Source organism: Alexandromys fortis, unplaced genomic scaffold (assembly GCF_014885135.2).
Source record: "Alexandromys fortis isolate MF-2015 unplaced genomic scaffold, M_Fortis_MF-2015_v1.1 scaffold_26, whole genome shotgun sequence".
Taxonomy (NCBI): Eukaryota; Metazoa; Chordata; class Mammalia; order Rodentia; family Cricetidae; genus Alexandromys; species Alexandromys fortis.
Genome location: NW_026067894.1, coordinates 11,877,824 through 11,897,369, shown reverse-complemented (window position 1 = coordinate 11,897,369; position 19,546 = coordinate 11,877,824). Strand labels below are relative to the sequence as shown.

The 19,546-nt window shown below is 45.7% G+C and overlaps 2 protein-coding genes across 3 annotated transcripts in view; both read right to left on the bottom strand.

The window, feature by feature from the left end:
• Txlna (taxilin alpha) overlaps window positions 1–1,835 on the bottom strand; it is a 29,807-nt gene extending 27,972 nt beyond the window's left edge. Inside the window, exons 1-2 of the mRNA XM_050152695.1 lie at window positions 1,580–1,835; window positions 314–685 (exon numbers count right to left, since the gene is read on the bottom strand). Of these exons, the coding sequence (XP_050008652.1) occupies window positions 314–685; window positions 1,580–1,745 (538 nt within the window). The 5' untranslated portion in view covers window positions 1,746–1,835. The remainder of the gene's footprint in view (window positions 1–313; window positions 686–1,579) is intronic.
• A 9,063-nt stretch (window positions 1,836–10,898) lies between these two features.
• Kpna6 (karyopherin subunit alpha 6) overlaps window positions 10,899–19,546 on the bottom strand; it is a 30,390-nt gene continuing 21,742 nt past the window's right edge. For both annotated transcript variants that reach the window (XM_050154095.1, XM_050154086.1), the window contains exons 8-14: window positions 19,056–19,155; window positions 18,609–18,772; window positions 18,215–18,293; window positions 16,441–16,566; window positions 15,884–16,011; window positions 14,175–14,353; window positions 10,899–12,699 (exon numbers count right to left, since the gene is read on the bottom strand). In XM_050154095.1, the coding sequence (XP_050010052.1) occupies window positions 12,512–12,699; window positions 14,175–14,353; window positions 15,884–16,011; window positions 16,441–16,566; window positions 18,215–18,293; window positions 18,609–18,772; window positions 19,056–19,155 (964 nt within the window). In that variant the 3' untranslated portion in view covers window positions 10,899–12,511. The remainder of the gene's footprint in view (window positions 12,700–14,174; window positions 14,354–15,883; window positions 16,012–16,440; window positions 16,567–18,214; window positions 18,294–18,608; window positions 18,773–19,055; window positions 19,156–19,546) is intronic.

Here is a 19,546-nt window from a genome sequence, read left to right as displayed (position 1 = left end):
GGACACCTATTTCTACCCAGGAGTGGAGAATGAACATGCTCAAGGTCAAACAGCAGGTGGTGCTGGTTGGCTCAAGAGTACCTACTCAACTCAGGCCTCCTGTGACCCACATCCTCAATGAGAAAGCTGGTTGGATTCCAGCCTCCACTTGCTCCCAAGGTCAAGAGCCTTGCCCAAGGAAGTCATCTGAACAGCTCAATGCTATGACCCTATAATCCTGGCTTTGATTAAACTGGGAAACCTTCTGTCTTGACAGGGAGATTGCTTGGAGTCTTGGCACAGCAGGCTAGCCCACGAGACGACAGGTCTTAACTCCCTCCCCTCAACAGCAGCTGCCCTCTCTCACCCAGACCCTTGGCTTTCTTCTTTTCTTGCGGTCTTCGGTGGTCTCGGTCCCCAACCTCATCACTTGCTCGGCTCTCTTCTGTGCCTGGCTCCCCCTTGGAGGTCTCCTTCTCACCATTGACTACTGGAATCCCTGGTTCGGGCTCCCCATTCCTTGCTGCGTAGGTCCGGGACTTCTCTGCATCTTCTGGCTCAGGGGGCTCACCCTGTGCGCCCTCCTCACCGGGGCCTCCCTGACTGTTGTCCACACAGTATGTACTCAGAATGTCTTCCAACTGCCGGCTTAGCTCCTCCGAGACATCACAGAGAGGCCCAGACTTAGCTGCTTTAGCTTGAGCCCCTACGGCAAGAAATATTAAGACACAGAATGAAAATAAGATGGTTACACCACTGACTTAGAAACTCTTTTTCTTTAGATCCACTCAAGTACACTAGTTTAGGTTAAATGTTGTTTTACTTATTTGGTTGAGACAGGATCTCTCCACAGAGCCTTAGCTGTCCTAGAACTCACTATGCACACCCACCAGGCTGACCGCAAAGTCACAGAGATCTACCTGCCTCTGCCTCTCAAGTGCTAGAGACTGAAGTCAAGGTCACTATGCCTGGTCTCAGTCTAATTGTTTTTAAACCCTAAGTTTACTTACTTATAAAATTACACAATTATTTTTTACTCCCTCCCAAACATACTTAAAAGACAATTAAGCCTGGGCAGTAATGGCACGTGCCTTTAATCCCAGCACTTGGGAGGCAGAGGCAGGTGTATCTTTGTAAATTCGAGGCCAGGCAGATCTACAGAGCCAGTTCCAGAGATACACAAAGAAACTCTTATCTTGAAAAAAAAAAAAAAGAACTACGTAAAGCAAAGCACCTCGCGTCAGGGATGGTTGGCATGTAGCAGAAGCTCCAACTCTAAGCCATCTTTTCCCCATTCAAAACTCGTTTTTGGTTCTTTTTATAGTTCCAGAAATGCCTCCTGTGCGAAGACAATCACTTCCCGCTGGCAAGTGTTTTCTGGGAACATGACTTGGCTTGTGGGGTCCCTCAGTTTGACTGTCATTTAGTTTAAACCAGTCAGAGCATGCTTCCAAGGTTCTGTTCCAAAGAGTGAGAACCTGAGAATCACACAGAATGGGCATTGTTCCTCCTCCTTCCTGGGTAAACAGTGGCCTCAGCAGCGAGGCCAATCCCAGAAACTCCTCCCTCTGCCCACAGTGAGAGCTGAGCAGGCACACACCCTCGGGCTTCCCAGGAGTCTGGCTAGTGGAACCTTCAGCTTCCGCCGCAGGAGCTGTCTGTCTGGGCCGTCCCTGGGCTCCCTCTGCTCCTGCTTCCCGTTGCCCCGGGCTGCTCTTCGGGGTGGAGTGTTTGGCAGGCCCATTCTTTTTGTCTTGGTTCTTCATTGTGATCTCACCATGGACGTCCGACGGCGTCCCCCCCCTGGCACTGGCCGAGCACCGGAAACCGGGGTAACCGCTGCCAGCAGGACCGCCCGCTCCTGCCGCAGCCAATCAACAGCTAACGCTAGCGCGGAGCTTGCTGGGAAAGACGAGGCCAAGGTGGCTTTGGAGTCGTGAGTAAGAAAGAACTACGAGTCCCTTCGTGCATCGCGGCGGGGCACAATTCCCGAGATGCAATGGAAAAGGCTTTCGTTTTAGGGGCCGTATATCCTGCAGGTCCGAAATTATGGAGAATAGTCGAGAGATTTGCGTCTGCCATCTTTCTAGTGAAGGAGCTGTGATTGGCCCTTAAGCTTTGGCGCGCGGCTATTTTTTTTTCTATATACATTCCTCCATTAGTCCCTTGTGTGCATGATGATTGTTTCTAAGATCTCTGAAGACTGAACTGGGAGTTAGGAGATCTTTATTCCACTTCTAAACCAGTAATTTTTTTTTTTTTTTGGTTTTTCGAGACAGGGTTTCTCTTTGGCTTTGGAGCCCGTCCTGGCACTAGCTCTGTAGACCAGGCTGGTCTCGAACTCACAGAGATCCGCCTGCCTCTGCCTCCCGAGTGCTGGGATTAAAGGCGTGCGCCACCATTGCCTGGCTAAACCAGTAATTTGTTATGTGCCTAGCATTCTTTGCTCCCTCTCTTGCAATAGAGGATTTACAATAATTCAAACACTTACTATGCTCTTTCTTTCCTTGTATCTAATAACTTGGCCCTTACAATTACTCGGAGAAAATACAGAATACCTTGTGATCTGGTTAATATAGGACAGACAGCATGGAAAAGACTAGATTTTTTTTAAAATTGTTTATTGTTATTTGTTTGAGACAACGTTTCATTATGTGTAGCCTTGGCTGGCCTGGAACTCCTTATGTAGATGAAACTGGTTGAACTAAAGGCAAAAGCCACGGTGCCCAGCTAAAGGCTAAATAATTTACAGCTGAGTCAATATTGGGTGGTTGTAGCAGATTCAGAATCAGATGCATTAATTAGTTACACCAGCACCCATCGAGACAGGGTTTCTCTGTGCAGCCTTGACTGTCCTAAACCTCACTCTGTAGACCAGGCTGGCCTCGAACTGAGAGATCCGCCTGCCCGCACTCATCTACACAGCTCTCTACCCAGAAGAAATAACCACCTTCACAGGCTCTCTCTGGGACAGTTACTTGCAGTAACTCCCTCAGGAAGGGACTGTAGCTGAGGCAGAGGGAGTTTGGCTGCAGGCAAATCAGTGAACTCCCACCCGACACCCTGCTACCCCACCACACTTTCTGCAGACTCCTGCGCTTGCTTGCATAGGGGCTAAAGTTTTAAAAAGTTAGATTTTTCTTGTCTTTGTTTTTTATTACAATTGGGAATGCCAACTTGGGCACTGATCGTTCAGAAACAAACACAATAGTGATTTCAATTCTTGGTTGTGTGGCTTTTGTTTGATAAGGTCTTGCTTCATAGTGCTGGCTAGCCTGGAACTCTATGTAGATCAGGCTGTTCTCAGACTCACAAAGATCTGCCTTCTAAGACCAGTGGTGCGCTGTTATTAAAGGCATGTCGCCACACCTGCAGGCAAAGCATTTCAACACAGGGGACTTTGGGAACCTGCAGTTTGCCCTAGTATCCTAGGCCTGCCTGACTTCTGTTACAGCATTTTGCCATGAAATCGAAGCTACTGTTGTCTAAATGCTGCAGTCTCAGGGGCTAGAGTCAGGCTGTTGCAAAGTTTGCTAATTGCACATTATTTTAGGGTCCTTAGATGTTGGCCATTTTCTATAATAACTGTCAGACAGACTATGAGTAGTGTTTTGTCTGTTCAGATGTAACTGTGAGAGGCAAGCTATATTTATTATATAATAGGCTCAGTGGGAGACTATTTACCTAGAATGATCAAAGCTCAAACCAGAAAACATTGCAACTTTGCTAGTTTACTGGGGGAACTGAGGCTCAGAAAGTTGAGGATTAAAGGTGTCTGGAGCCCTGCAGTTGTGGCACACACACTTTTAATCCCAGAGCTAGACAGAGGCAGGAGGATCTCTGTGAGTTCAAGTCTAGCCTGGAATCCAGAGTGAGTTCCAGAAACCCGGTGGTGGTGGTGGTAAACAAACAACAACAAAAAGCAAACAAGGAAAGAAAGAAAAATTAAAGAAGGTGTCGAGAAACCCTAGAAGCCCCGATTCTGTCCCAATAACACACAGGCAATCTCTGAAGAGGCAGCATATAGATCAAGTTTCTACAAAATTCCGTACAAAGAGGATTCTCTAGATCAGAGTTTTTTTTTTTTTAAATATTTATTTATTTATTATGTATACAGCATTCCTTCCATGTATGTCTGCAGGCCAGAAGAGGGCACCAGACCCCATTACAGATGGTTGTGAGCCACCATATGGTTGCTAGGAATTGAACTCAGGACCTTTGGAAGAACAGTCAGTGCTCTTAACCTCTGAGCCATCTCTCCAGCCCCCTAGATCAGAGGTTCTTAACCTTCCTAATGCTGTTTATTACAGTTTCACATGTGTGATGATCCCAGCCATAAATTTATTTTTGTTGCTATTTCATAATTATAATTTTGCTACTGTTACAATGTAAACACCTGTGTTTTCTGATGATCTTAGACGACCCCCGTGAAAGGGTCATTCAACCCTCAAAGAAATTGAAACCCACAGGTTGAGAACTGTTGCTCTAGCAATTAAGAATTTTAGGGGACGTTGGACATATGGTGCACTTCTTCAGCCTCAGCACAGAGGCAGATGATGGACCTCTGTGTGTTGAAGGTCAGCCGGGTCTACATAGTGAGGCCCTGTTGCGAAACCACAACAGGAACAACAACAGAATCTTAAAGGAGCTGGAGAGATGGCCACTCTTCAAGGGTGCTTGCCGATCTCGCAGAGGACCAGGATTTAATTCCAAGAACCCTCATGGTGGTCATCGAGGGTCCACGGACTCTAAATTCCAGGGCATCCAGCGCCCTCTGCTGGCCACCAGGCATGCACACAATGCGCTTGCATGTACATGCAGGAAAACACAATTTTTCATAAAGGGTCTTGGGGCTAAAGAGAGGGCTTAGCTGTTAAGAGCGCTTGGTGTGCGATAAACAGGACTGGAGTTGGGATCCCAGCGTCCGTGTGACAAGGTAGAGGCTCTCCCACGCTTACCTGCAACTCTACCTCCCTGAGGCTGTGGGGCAGCACAGAGAGCAGAGAACTGCAGGGCTTTCTGGCTTCTAGCTTAGCCAGGAAAACTAAAGCCCAGGGTGCAGGGAGAGGCCCTATTTCAGAGGAATAGGTAGAGAGCAATAGAGGAGGACATTTAAGTCCTCTTTTGGCCTCCATACAACCATACATGTGTGTATACTCATACGGACAAATATATCTGCACATAAGGAAATAAATGGGGAAGGGGGAGAATTCACTAAGTGGGCCACCATGGGGCCTCACACCTTTGGAAGAAGGATGGCAAATTCAAGTTCATTCTGGACAACCTGGTGAGTTTGAGGCCAGCCAGGGCAATTTAGTGAGACTGTCTACAACTAAAAAAGCATTTTTTTAAAAAGCTTTTTTTGAGATAGGGTTTCTCTGTGTATCCCTGGCTGTCCTGGAACTTGATTTGTAGACTAGGTTGGCCTCAAACTCAGAGATCCGCCTGCCTCTGCTTCCCTAGTGCTGGGATTAAAGGTGTGTGCGTCACCTGCAAAATAAAGGCAAACTGGCAACAGATGGCGCTTCGACCTCAGTTCTAGTCCACCTAGAACAGCTCTTAGTTGATTACAAGACTAAATCAAACAAGTCATCTGTTTCCTCCTTGGTTGGCCCCAAAGGGTGAGACTCTGCTCTGTACACCTTCAATAAAAGAACAAGGAAGTATTGGGTATGTACGGCTCAGTGTTTAACAGCACTTACTGCTCTTATAGAATTCCAGCTTTAGCTCACAGCACCCATGCGAGATAGCTCAGAACCTTCTACAACTCCCGCTCCAAGAGATCTCATAGCCTTCACAGGCCCCAGGGACACACATAACATACAGATACACACGCAGCCCAAACACCCACATGCATAAAATTAAAAGAACAAAAAAAACCCCAAGGGATGGAGGAGCTGTGTCAGTGGTTAAGATCCCTTAGAGGATTCCAAGTTCAGCTCCCAGCACCCAGATCAGGTGGCTCACAGCCATCTATAAGTTTAGTTCTAAGGCCATAGTTTTCATCCTGTGGGTCTGGATCATGACCTATGAGGGGTCAAAGGATCTTTCACAGGGGTCACATACCAGATATCCTGCTTATTGGGTATTTACACTATGATTCATAGCAGTAGCAATATTGCAGGTATGAAGTAACAATGAAAATAATTTTATGGTTGGGGGTCCCCACAAAAGGAGGAACTGTATTAAAGGATCACAACATTAGGAAGGCTGAGAGCCAGTGTTCTAAGGGATGTGATGCTGTCTGGCTTCTGTGAACACCTGCACAAATGTGGCGCACATAAACTCACACAGATACACATAAATGAAAATTATTTTTAACTACAGGGAACAAAGACTCCTGTTACAAGATCTTCAGTGTGTTCCCTGTTCTCTAACTTGTGTCCTCCTTTTTCATATCCTTCCTACCAACTCCCGCAACCTCCAGCTTGCCCATTCTCTTTTTTCTCCCTCAAATTCTATTAAAATGGTCATTTCTTGTTCACGCCACATTGAAACTTAAATATAAGGCTAAGACCTCCAAGAGGAACCCTGAGCCACTAAGCCAACAGAGAATTTTTTTTCTTCTCTTTCCTTTTTTTTGGGGGGGGGGAATTTCGATTTAGGGTTTTTCTGTGTAACAGCCCTAACTGTCCTGGAACTAGCTCTGTAGACCAGGCTGGCCTTGAACTCACAGAGATCATCCTGCCTCTGCCTCCTGAGTGCTGGGATTAAAGTCGTGCCCCACCACCGCCCAGCTTCCACTATGTTTGTAACCCGCTTCCTTTAGTTTTTATTTGTGTTAAGGATTGAAACCAAGGCATATGCTTGCCAGGAAATGGCCTTGGACTTAACACCCAGTACACAGAAAGAGAAAAGTAATAGAATTGACTAAAACTGCACACTGTCTTCCAACCAAACCTTCCTTGGGTTTAGTCAGATTCGGTTTAATCAGGCTTGACTAACATCCGACTTTCATGGGGTTTGTGGGTATGAACCAAGAGGCTGAGACAGTAAATTGGGAGTGCATCAGGAAGGGCTACCAGGGGCGCATGGACACCTAGGGAGGTGATGGATGTTCACAATCTTGACTGTAGTGGTGGTTTCACGGTTGTGTACCAACTGACCAAAATTAACGTTCTAAACATACAATTTATCTTTTTATTTTTTTTAAAGATTTATTATGTATACAGTATACTGCCTACATATATCCTATTAGCCAGTAGAGGGCACCAGAACTCATTACAGGTGGTTGTGAGTCACCATGTGGTTGCTGGGAATTGAACTCAAGACCTCTGGAAGAGCAGTCTGTCAGTGCTCTTAACCTGAGCCACCTCTCCAGCTCCCTAAACATACAATTTATTATATGCCAATTATATCTCAAAGCCATTTCAAAGAAAAAAATCCATAGGCACTGGGGCGATGGTTCAGTTGGTAAAGTGCCTACCATACGGTTATGAGGGGCTGGTGGTGGCAGGGTTAGAACAGTAGGGTGCCCCCCACATGCTGGGATTAAAGGCGTATACCACCACGCCTAGCAACTTTTGTTTTGGTTTTTGACGTAGGGACGCTAGGCAGTCAATCTTGAGCACTCGACCTTCCTGGCACTGTCCTCCCCTACCAAGTACTGGGATTATAGGCACGTGCCACTATTCTGGTCAAAACAATCTCACACAGCCAAATCTTCTCTAGTATTCAAGAGCAGCACTGACACTGGCTTCAAAATTACGAGTGATGATTGTGACTGGGAGTTTCTCTTGATGGAAATGCTGGACCTCCCAGTCCCACGGCAGTCCACGTGAGAAGGCCTGTTGGGTGGCTGGGTGCGGTCCAGTGCTTTATGAGTTACTTCAGCTTTGGGGAAATTATCAAGAAGAAACTTAAAAAATACTCCATATAATGTAATTACAAGCACATGGCTTCTTCCCTTAGCTGCTGAGAGTCTTGATGGTCCCCTTTGGTTTGGAGACAGACAGGGTTTCACATAGCCAAGCTGGTCCTCCTGCCTCTCCAGGCCAGTGTCTGGCTTCCACGGTACTGAGTGCTGGACCCAGGTCAGGCACTCTATACTATCCACATCCCAAGGCTTCCTGCATGCTAGACAGGAACTCTACCATCGACATTCCGGGTCTGCTTACTTCCCAGTAAGGGTCACTCCAAACCAAAGAAGACAAGTTAGAACTTTGCAACTTTTTATTTCTGCTTTGTATCTATTACAGTGTTTGAAACCTAAAGAAATACATTTTCTCTTCAAATTTGGATGTGTATATAAATATTAGTTTGGACTCAGCACACTCAACGCCATGTTTTCTTGGCCTATTTCTGCTCTGAAATCAAGCTTTGTCTGTCTACCCAGGGGCCCTGAGAACATGAAAAAATAGAGTTTACAGTTCTTAGAAAAATAAAAGCAAATGAATTTAGAAAGCAAAACCTGTGAGGATTAAATTCACCTTTCTAGGGCTCTTACCTGGAAATCCAAGCTGTCCTTGGGCGATGGTTCTGTCTGCTGGGTAGCTGAGACCTCATACCCACTTAGTTTATTTAATAGGTCAAAAAAAGGCATTTCCCCAAAAAAAGCTGTCTACAACAGCCAATACCCACCCAAGCTTCTGAGGTTTCATGGCTTCAGGCAGACTCAGGACCCTCGAGCTGAGACTTCCTGCACATAGTATGCCATGGTCTTTCTCTAAAGCTAAACAATGACATCAGAACCAGAGGAGCACAGGGCTCACGGGCATCACTGGCATGTGCTGGTGTGAGCAGCAGCAGTCAGGCTGGCCTAGAAATAGGTAGGCAAGCCCAAGCCTTTGAAGACACATCACACAAGCCTTTCCCCTGTTATAGCTGCTTTCCTCACAGCCAGCTTTGGTCCTGCACGTAGTTCTGGCTTCAAACAAGATGCTCTCTCAAAAGAAAAATAAGGGGCTTGAGAGGTGGCTCAGAGGTTAAGAGCACTGGCTGCTCATCCAGAGGTCCCGAGTTCAATTCCCAGCAACCACATGGTGGCTCACAACCATCTATACTGAGATCTGGTGCCCTCTTCTGCCCTGTGGGCAAACATGCAAGCAAACACTATGTACATAATAAAAAAGAAAAATAAGTTTTCATTCAGATTGGGTTGGAATTGACCTCAAATTCTTCCACTGCCATGCATGTCTTATTCTGGGGTGGGACTAGGGGCTACACTGGAAACTCAATCAGTTATGACAGCTTTTGGCTAAAGAGCAGCTTGTGGATCCCCAGAGGGGCAAATTATCGGTTTTGCTGGCCTAACAAAAGAATACAAGAGGTAAAACAGAAAAAATACTGCACGAGGTTGGTCTAGAATGCGCCAGAAGTCTATCCCTTGCGGCCTCTCCATCCGAGGCTGCTGCTGCTGCTCAGGATGTGCCCTGGTTCAGCACACTGAGCCTTGAGCTCCTCCTTCCCCAGCCTGCTAGGTAAGCTTGCCAACATCCTGTCGCCCTCCTGGGTCTGCAGGGACCTGGGGAAACTGGCTTTTTGCCTTCTAGAAGTTAGACCTTGAGCTGGAATAATACCCAAGAGGATGAACACCAAACTGAGTGAAGCTGGGGAAGAGATGAGGTCAGAACAGAAAGAGCAGAAGCCTCCACAGGAGGACATGGAGTGAAGATGAAGTGCTATGTGCCCGGCAGATGGGAGGAGAAACAGTTCCTCCACGCAGGAAGTTTCTCTTTTTACTGGGTTGGTTTCAGGTAAGTAAAAAGACCGCATTTAAGAAACTTCTTTTTGCCATGGCACCAGGCAGTGGTGGTGCACTCCTTCAATCCCAGCACTTGGGAGGCAGAGGCAGGAGGATCTCTGAGTTCAAGGCCAGCTTGGTCTACAGAGTGAGTTCCAGGACAGCCAGAGCTGCACAGAAAAACCAAAAGAACAAAAAAGAACCTTCTTTTCATCTCTTATAGCAGAAGACAATAGCAGTGGTAACCTGTGGTTGGCTTCAGCACACAGGCTGGAGATGACTTCCAGGTACAGAGGGAGAAGTAGTAGATATAGGGTCCCAGGTAAAGGGGACCACCAGAGCTCTCCAAAAAAAAAAAAGGCCACCAATACTAGCTTCTTGGAAGTGCGAATGTGTGCACAGATCCAAGGAACAATTGTGCCAATAGGACAGAACTCATAGTGTTACGCCAGAAGGCTGCAGCCGACATCAAGGCCTGTGGTCACTGGGGAGAGATGGAGATTGAAGACAGCATCTAGGAATGACCACTCTATCAGTCACTTGAGAACATCTCAGTGTGGGATGCCTAAAACAGCTAGGTAACCAGCCTTTCATCTGGTGCTGGATCCAAGTCTGAAGGCAAAGCAATACTGGAGAAAGGATAGGGAAAGCAGACATTCATGGCTCATATTGCGACTCTGGCTCCAACGCAGGGGTTTAACTGTTGCTTGAGATGTTCAGAGTAGACCCCACTACAGTGTTCTGCTCTTCCGACAAGGGCGATTGATGATGGCAGTCATGGAGGGATTTTGAACTAGGAGCAGAGTTTGTAATAAAGCTGCAGGCCAGGTTTAAAAAAAAAAAAAAAAAAAAAGGCTCTGCCTACTGCTTTCCCAGAAGGCCAGAGAGTAGAGGAGGAGGAGTTCACTAGCCAATGTGGCCCAATGTTGGTCAAGGTTTCCAGTATAAACTACCAGCCCTGAACTACTTTTCTTAGGAGCAGGGTCAATGTGAAAGCCAATGGCCAACAGCAAGAACCTGAACTTCAGATCTGCATGTGTGGGAGCCAAAGGGAAATCTGTGGGAACAGGAATAAGAATGCTGTTTCTGGAGAAAGAGAAGTGTACACGAGGAGGGGATACCCCCATTTCACAATGGGGTTCCACAGGTGGTCTACCTCGATGACAGCACACCCCACTCCCTGCCCCCAGAGCTCAGTTTTAGTGTAACGTGTAACCCACTAAAACACAGGCCAGCCTGAGGTATTAAACCAGCTTTACTCAGAAGAAAATGTATCTGTGTAACTGTCACAAGAAGGGGAAATCCAATCCAGGTACAAGGACCCTCAGAAGGGAGATGCCAACAGCTCTCAAAGTATCCAGGTCGCCAAGGTTCTCTGATGACAGGAGAGGCAGCTGTGTCGCGACTTATCTGGGTAACAGGACTGGCACTGAGTTAGAGAAGGCAGGCTGCTTTCTGCTCAGAAGCAAAGACCAGAGCAGCAGACTTCACCAGGCCCTGAGGCCCTCTTTGCTCCCTTCAGGTACTGGGACAATCAGCCCAGGCCGATTGACTTGAAGGCTCCAGAGGTGAGAGTTGGTCCCAAGCGGTGGCCCAGAATCCAAGCAGAGAAGAAAAGGACCAAGTTCAGTCCTCTGAGTGGGAAGCTTCTACACCTCTTTCTGGTCTTCCTCACAGTATCCCACTCACAGGCGGTTTTTGTCCTCCTAAGACCTTTAAGACTGACTTAATATATAGACTATAAAAAAAAATACAGAACTTTGACATTCTCTCCTTTGGAAGTAAAATATACATGATCCAACTATGGCAGAAGGAAGAAGAAAGGCCAAAGGCAGGGATTCCTGACTATCCCAATACACGACCCTAACTCCAACCTCCTCTGCAACTTATGGGTCATCAGAGCAAGGACTTTCTCCTCAGGAGAAGGAAGGACCACAGCCCACCATCTCAAGCTCAGGAGAAAACACAGCCACCTCAGAGGTTCATTCAACTCTGAGGTGAATTTTCAAGTAAACAAATGAAGTTGGGTCGCACCATTTAGGAGGTGGGTAGGATACAGAGTCAGTAGCTACAAAAGGGAAGCCCTGTCTGAAGGCCTGTGCTCCTCCCTTCCACTCACACTGGTGATGTGTCCCAGGAGAGTGAGGGGGAGAGCTTAGGCATAGGGTCAGAGGAGGGAGGGACCTTTGTCTCATGGGGGCCTCCCTAATTAGCCTCTATTTCCAGACAGTGCTGGCAGCTGGGTTCTTAAAACCAGCTTTTTGGGAAGAGCAACCTTAATACAAGAAAAATGTGCAAAAGAAAAAAATTAAATAACCAATCCAAGCATACAAGATTAATATTCAGTCAGAGCAAGAACACTTTGTTTTGGACTTCTCCCCTCCCCTCCCCTCCCACCTCTGGAATATTCCATCTGCTCAAGTACCCGAGATAAGAGTTACACATATCAGGGCAGAGGACTGGGATGGATGAAGCAAGATAAATGGGAAGGAAGTCACCACTAAAGAAAATAAAAGAAAAAAATTTTTAAAGGTGCAAATTGATTACCTCAGTCCTCCTTTGTCTACCCCTGGGCTCCTGGGTTAAAGACATGTGTGCAGCCAAAATAAAGTGTAAGGAAGAAAACCCACACGCCCCCTTCTTGTCACAAAACCCAGTGTGAGCCTCAGATGCTTCTGTCTGTCCAGAGGGTGCCCTCCAGGGAAGGGGATGAGCAGGTAAGAGCACAGTCTCCAGGGCAGCAGGTGTATGGTGGCTGCTGGTGGGGTGGCTGTTTCCCTGCCCACCAGAGGGCTGCTCTTCCGCTGGCTGGTGGTGCTTCCCATGCCCTCCCCTCCCCGGAGGCAGACATTATAGCTGGAAGCCCTCCATGGGGGCCTCGGGCTGTTGGAAGATGAACTGCTGTTGTGTCTCATCCACCTGAGGAGCCAGGCTGCTATCGTCATCTTCTACACCAAAGTAGTGCTCAATGAGGTCAAAGGCCTTCTGGTAGATTTCCTGGTTCTCGTGGCTCTGGAGAAACTCGATTTTATCCAAGCCTAAGGTGGTAAGAAGAAATATATATATGAAATTTTCCTTTCCCGAGGGGCAAATTTCTAAAAGTAGTAAGATCATATAATTTCTTGACTTGAAAAAGGAGACAAGGTCGCTTCCTCAAATTATAGAATTGCAGAAGACATCGAAATGTCAGCTGATAGTAGAGGTCTAGGGAACTAGAACAAACCTCAGTTGTAAAGTGCTTGCCCTGAAGCATGAGTGTGCTCCCAGGAACCCACAGCTAGATAGAAAAGGTGGCAGGCACTTATAACCCTAGTAGGGGTGGGGAGGACAGCATTGGGACAAACTGCTTGGCTTGTCAACAGGCTTCTTCAGTGAGCCCTAGGTCTGAGGGAGCAGTCCTTTCTCTCCAAAACAAAAACAAAAAAAAAAAACAACCAACCAACCAAAAAACAAAACAAGGTGTTTAGCTCTTGAAGGACACCTGAGGTTGACCTCTGGCTTACACACACTTGGACACAACACATGTGTACACACACAAATTAGAGGTTCGAGTCCAAATTCTCTTTTAAGCTAACTGGACAAATCATGATTTTGCCTCTTCTGACAAGGGTTGGTAGAGGCAATTCGGTATTTTTTTTTTTTTTATTTTTCGGCTGTCCTGGAACTTGCTGTGTTGACCAGGCTGGCCTAGAACTCAAGAGATCCACCTGCCTCTGCCTCATAAGTGCAGGGATTAAAAGACTGAGCCATCACTGTCTGGCTACAATTCATTATTTTTACAGAAGAGATTTCTGTCTTTTAGCTCCTGGTGGTAGTATCAAATTTCTTACTTCCTTCTTACACCTTTTAGCTTTTCGAGACACAGTTTCTCTGTGTAACAGCCAAGGCTATAATGGAACTCGCTTGATAGATCAGGTTGGCCTAGAACTGACTGAGATCCGCCTGCCTGTGCCTCCCGAGTACTGGGATTAAAGGCGTGTGCCACCACTGCCCGGCCATATCTGCTTTTTAGGTAGGTAGACCCTATGAGAATAACAATGACCTATTGCTGCTCAGAGAAAGAAGGGACTGGTGGAACAAGAAAACTAATACTAATTAGTTCTAGCTACGTGGCTAGTCAGTACATGTCAGGTATTCCCAAGGAAAGGTCTGTAAGCATGCATGGTATAGCTTGGTTAGAACAGAAACTCATCATTGTTCTAGAAGTGGGTGTAAAGGTGTTTGTTGCCAAACTTGACAATCTTCATAACCCACATGATGCAAAGAGAGAACTGATTCCTGCAGGTTGTCTTCTGATTTCCATATCCAAATGTGCCAGATCATGTGCGCTCACACTCACATGTACACACACACACACACACACACACACACACACACACACACACACACACGAGTGGATAAATAAATGTAGTAAAAAATACAAAATAATCAGACTAAAGTTTCATAAAATGTGTGGATGTGCTCCAACATCTCCCCACCGATGGACATATGTGCGGTCAGGGAGAGAACTTACCATAGGCCTCCTCAATGAGGCCACAGTAGGGATTGACCCCTGAGCCACTACGCTTGCCCTCTTGCTCTCCAAGCCGCAAGATGTTCTCTAGTCCATTGAGGGCTACTTGCACAATCTTTGAATCCATTACAGTTAGCAAGTCACACAGAGGTTTGATGCAGCCCAGTGACACCAGGTACCTGGGGACCAGAGATGAAGTAAGCTCCGAATTAATGCAGAACAAGTAAAGCTCTCGGCAGGGGCTTTGCCTCTCTCTTAGAAATCTCCTATCTTCAACTCAATCTCTACACTCTTGCTCTGCCACTCATCTAGTTCCCTGATGAACAAATACCCCTAGCCCTAACGTCACACCGGCCACAATATTAATCACGGTAGACACATTGCAAAATTCTTTGGGGAGATGAAGAGATGGCTCAGGTTAGGAGCACTGGCTGCTCTTCCAGAGAACTTGAGTTCAATTCCCAGCAATCACATGGTGGCTCACAAACATCTATATAATGAGAACTGACTGGTGCCCTCTTCTGAAATACAGGCTATGTAGGCAGAATACTGTATTCATAATAAATCTTTTTTTTTTTTTTAAGAAATTTTTCTGGGGGCTGGAGGGATGGCTCAGTGGTTAAAAGCATTGCCTGCTCTTCCAAAGGTCCTGAGTTCGATTCCCAGCAACCACATGGTGGTTCACACCATCTGTAATGAGGTATGGTGCTCTCTTCTGGCCTGCAGACATACACACAGACAGAATATTGTATGCATAATAAATAAATAAATATTTATGAAAAAAAAAAATTTTTCTGGTTCTTTATTTCCCCAAGGACAACCTCTATTGTTTGTTAATACAGATAGTCTACAATCTGGTTCCCATCTCTTTAGTTCTACTCAGTATTCCTTTTACACAAATGTAGTCAAATCTGTGAAGCTCTCCAAATTCTTAGACCTTTTTGTATACTGATTTCTCATCTAATAAGCATACTATATAATGCTGTATTTAATACCATCCCACCCCCCCTTTTTTGTTTTTTTGAGACAGGATTTCTCTAGTTTTGGAGACTGTACTGGAACTTAATTCTGTAGAACAGGCTGGCCTTAAACCCAGAGATCTGTCTGTCTCTGCCTCCCGAGTGCTGGGATTAAAGCTGTGTGCCACCACCACCCAGCTCCCCTCTGAGTGCTTTTTAAGCCTGGTTTCTTTATGTAGCCCTTGCTAGCCTGGGATTCGCTATTTGATCATGCTGGCTTCAAATTCACAGAGATCTGCTTGTCTCTGCCTCCAGAGATCCTAGATCTAAGTCATATACCATCATGTCCAGCTTCTATTTTCTAATGAGTTTTCCTTTCTCCAGTGACCCCTTCAGTAGGTTATCATTAGAGGTAAAGACCCTTAGTTAGTTTCCACCATTCCTATTGTTTAGATAATACAAACTAGAATAAAGGAGCATATGTACAAACTGGGTGGGTATGGAGGCATGGAGTACAGAGGTGTGTGTGCATAATCCAAACATTTGGGAGGCAGAGTTAAGAGAGGCCGGCCTATCTCACACAGGAATCTAGACCGGCACCCGGCACCCTGTATCATTTAGCAGCTTTCCAGTTAAGCCTTATTACAGTTAGGCTAGGGCAGACCTTTCCCATCAAAAGCCATAGCTATCTCAAAACCATGAACAAAGAAAGGAGACCACACATTTAAGATGTTGGGAAAGGAATCATACCTGATTTGCTCTGGGGTTCCTCCTGATGTGGCATTAGTGATGGCCCAGGCAGCTTCTTTCCTGGTACGAAACTCTGCTTTCTGAAGGATTTCAATCAACACAGGGAAGATATTTGCATCTATGACAGCCTGAAAGAAAAATGAGGAAGGAGGATGGAGGCAGAAAGATAGTTTAAGGAGAAAAAGCAGAAGGGTCAGGTATGATGACATGCTTGTGTAATCCCAATACTTGGGATAATGAAGGCAGGAAATCAGGAATTCAAGGTCATCAGAGGCTAGCCTGGACTACATGAGACACTTGAGGCAGAGGTAGGATAGGATAGGTCTCAGGAAAAGATGAAGAAATGGCAAACATAGTACAAAAACCACTTTCGACTTAGGTTTCTCTCCGTTAACCTACCTGAAAGTTCTTTGACCCCAGCTGACAAAGCGTGGGGAAACCTAGCTTCCACTATGTAGAACCACTGACCAACTGGCCATGCTAACCCCAGTTGTTTTGGTGGTGATGGGAAAATATTCTACAACTGAGCTACACTGTTTCTGTGGAAGCAAATCTACCTGTATCTGAGCCCTGTTGCCAGCAGTGATGTTTGAAATGGTCCAGCAAGCTTCCTTCCGGATTGACTCCTTAGAGCTGCTCAGCAGGTGGAGAAGGCATGGGAGGGCTGAACAGTTAAGAATAACCTGGACAAAAGCACAGAAATACAAAAAAAATTAGATATTTAGAGTTACCCACACTTCAAAACACCATAAACAGTGCAAACCAATCCACAGATTAGGAGAGAATACTTGGAAAACATATTGGCAAGGGTTAATATCCAGAATATATAAATGACTCCTAAAATCATAAAAGCACCCTAAACAACCAAACTAAAAATGAACAAAGGGCTTCAAAAGACATTTCTTCAAATAATGATATATAGATTGTCAATTAGCACACAAAATAGGCTCAACACCACTATCAACAGAGGAAAACAAAATCAAACCATGACAGCACTTTTTTCTCTTTAGGATGGCTGTTATAAAAACATCAGAAAAGGAGATGTTCTCGAAAGAGAGGGAGAATCTGGTGCTGGTAGAGATATAAAACAACACAGCAGTTAAACTCGTAAAATTAGCATAAATTACCATGTTATCTAATCTCTTTTGCATATATAAGACCAAAAAGAAAAGTAAGCAGAGACTGGCAGCTGTATACCAGGGTCCATAGCAGCTTTATGCATAATAGGGAAGAAATAAAAGCAACATAAATGTCCAAGATGGATGAAGGGGATTTAAAAATACAGTATATGCAAACACTGGACTATCATTTAGCCTTACTAGGAAAATTCTGACACATGCTACAATATATATGAACCTTACAGACATTTTGCTAAGCAAGCCAGACGTAAGGGATATTGTGACTCCACTTATAATGAAGTGTCTATAGCAACCCAATGGAATAAGCTACATAGCAACAGCAAGAAAAACGAGAGCACATGCTAACTCATGGAGTTTAAACCACTACTACTAACTGAAGAAATCAAAAAGGAAATCAGCAGAGTCCTTACTTTTGAACAAGGGAAACTTACCGTGCCCTCATGGCAGGGAACATTCTTTTCATCTTACATTTCTGTGCTCAAGTGTGTACAGAGCGCACAGTATTTTACTTTTCTGTGACAGGACTTTGTTATATTACTCAGGCTGGCCTCAAAATCCTGGGCTCATGTAATGCTTTCTACTTCAGCCTCCCCAGTGGATGCACCATTCTGCTGCTGGTTTGTAGGAATTTTCATATTTTTGAGCTTTTGAGATATAGTTGAGGATAGGCTTGAACTAGCTGACCCTAGGATTACAGGTGTGAGCCACACATGGCTCAAAAGTTTAATACGAGGTTAACACAAGGTGATATCTATGGGATCCTAAAGGTCTAGAAAGCATTGGTGGAGCCAACAGCTTTCTGTAAGGATTACAGAGCAGATGTAACTCTCTCATCATGACCAATTAAATCCAGTCATTCCATTGAGCTTTCTTTTCACAAGCACTACCTGGACGATCTGTTCTAATTTAAGAGAAGAAGAAACTCTGAAAACCAGAGTGTGACAATGCTAAAGCCGTTCGTTCTCTGCTAGACCACGTGGCCTCCCATCACCGAAGAAGACTTCTGTCCACAGGTTTGTTCTCCCACAGTTAGTCTGAGTTAAGATCCTATCTCCCAGCCGGGTGGTGGCACACTCCTTTAATCCCAGCACTCAGGAGGCAGAGCTAGTTCCAGGACAGGCTCCAAAACCAGAGAAACCCTGTCTTGAACCCCCCCCCCCCAAAAAAAACCTATCTCCCTCTTCTTCCTTACCTGGGTCTGGATGTCATCACCAGTGACAATATTACCCACAGCTCTCAAGGCAGGAGAGGCGACTTTGTAATCGTTGTGCCTATAAAGGAAGAACAGCTCCTCAGTAGTGAAGCAACACTTCATATTCAGCCCCGCTGAAGACCAAGGCCGGCAGCATTCCTTACAGCTCCAGACACCAAGAGGTCAGCAATCTGCTGTTCATAGCTTTTTTTCTTTTGTTTTATGAGACAGTTTCACTCTGAAGCCCAGGTTGTCCTTGAATTTGTGATTCTCCTGCCTCAGACTCCAAATGCTGGGTTTACAGGCATGCACCACCCTGCCCATCTTAAGATAGAACTCTTTGAACTTGGTGAAGCTAGGGAAACTTTTACCCTCTTAAACTGAAACAACTCACATTAGAAGTTCTACCAGTCTTCGGCAAACTCCAGAGTCTATGACTGCCTGGATCTTCTCATTGGGACCATCAGACAGGTACGAGAGGGCCCAGCAAGCATCCGCCAGCAAGTCTGAGTCGCTGCTGAAGAGTAGGCGAGACAATACAGGCAAACAAGGAGAGACCTGTTGGAAGCAGAGTGAGGAGGAGTGAGAGCAAGGCTATATCAGCACAATCACTGAGTCCATCACTGCCACCCCTTCCCTACACGCAATTCTAGAGCCTGGGAATGTCATCAAACCTGCAGGCCCACCTTTGCATGTTCCTACCAAGGCACACAAGACTGCCTGCTACACTGGTAAGTGCCTTTTAGTTTCACATGATTTGAGACTCTCAGGGATCTTCCCAAAACTTAAAGACTTCCTATAACGAAACCTGGAATCACGATGGCTAGCAAGTAGTCCTTACCTTTGCAAATTCTGGAGGCGGGTTCTTCCCTCTGCAAAGGTTTGACAGGGCCCAGACTGCATTCCTTGTCATTGTCAGTCGTGTGGACTTAGTAAGGAGTCTGAAGGAAACAACAAAGCCACTGATGTTCTAGCATTGGGCTGTTACCAAAAAACCCTAGAGGCAAACCCAGACCCTTAAGACTCTTTTGTTCTTGAAAAAGGGTCACTGTTTAGTCCTGGCTGCTCTGAAACATGCTATGGAGACCAGGCTGGACTCCCAGATGATAGGACTAAAGGTGTATGTATATATGTATGCATGTATTTATTTTTTAGGTTTATTTATTTATTATGTATACAGTGTTCCTCTGTCTGTATGTGTGCCTGCAGGCAGGAAGAGGGCAATAGATCTCATTACAGATGGTTGTGAGTCACCATGTGGTTGCTTGGAATTGAACTCAGGACCTTTGGAAGAACAGCTAGTGCTCTTAACCTCTGAGCCATCTCTCCACC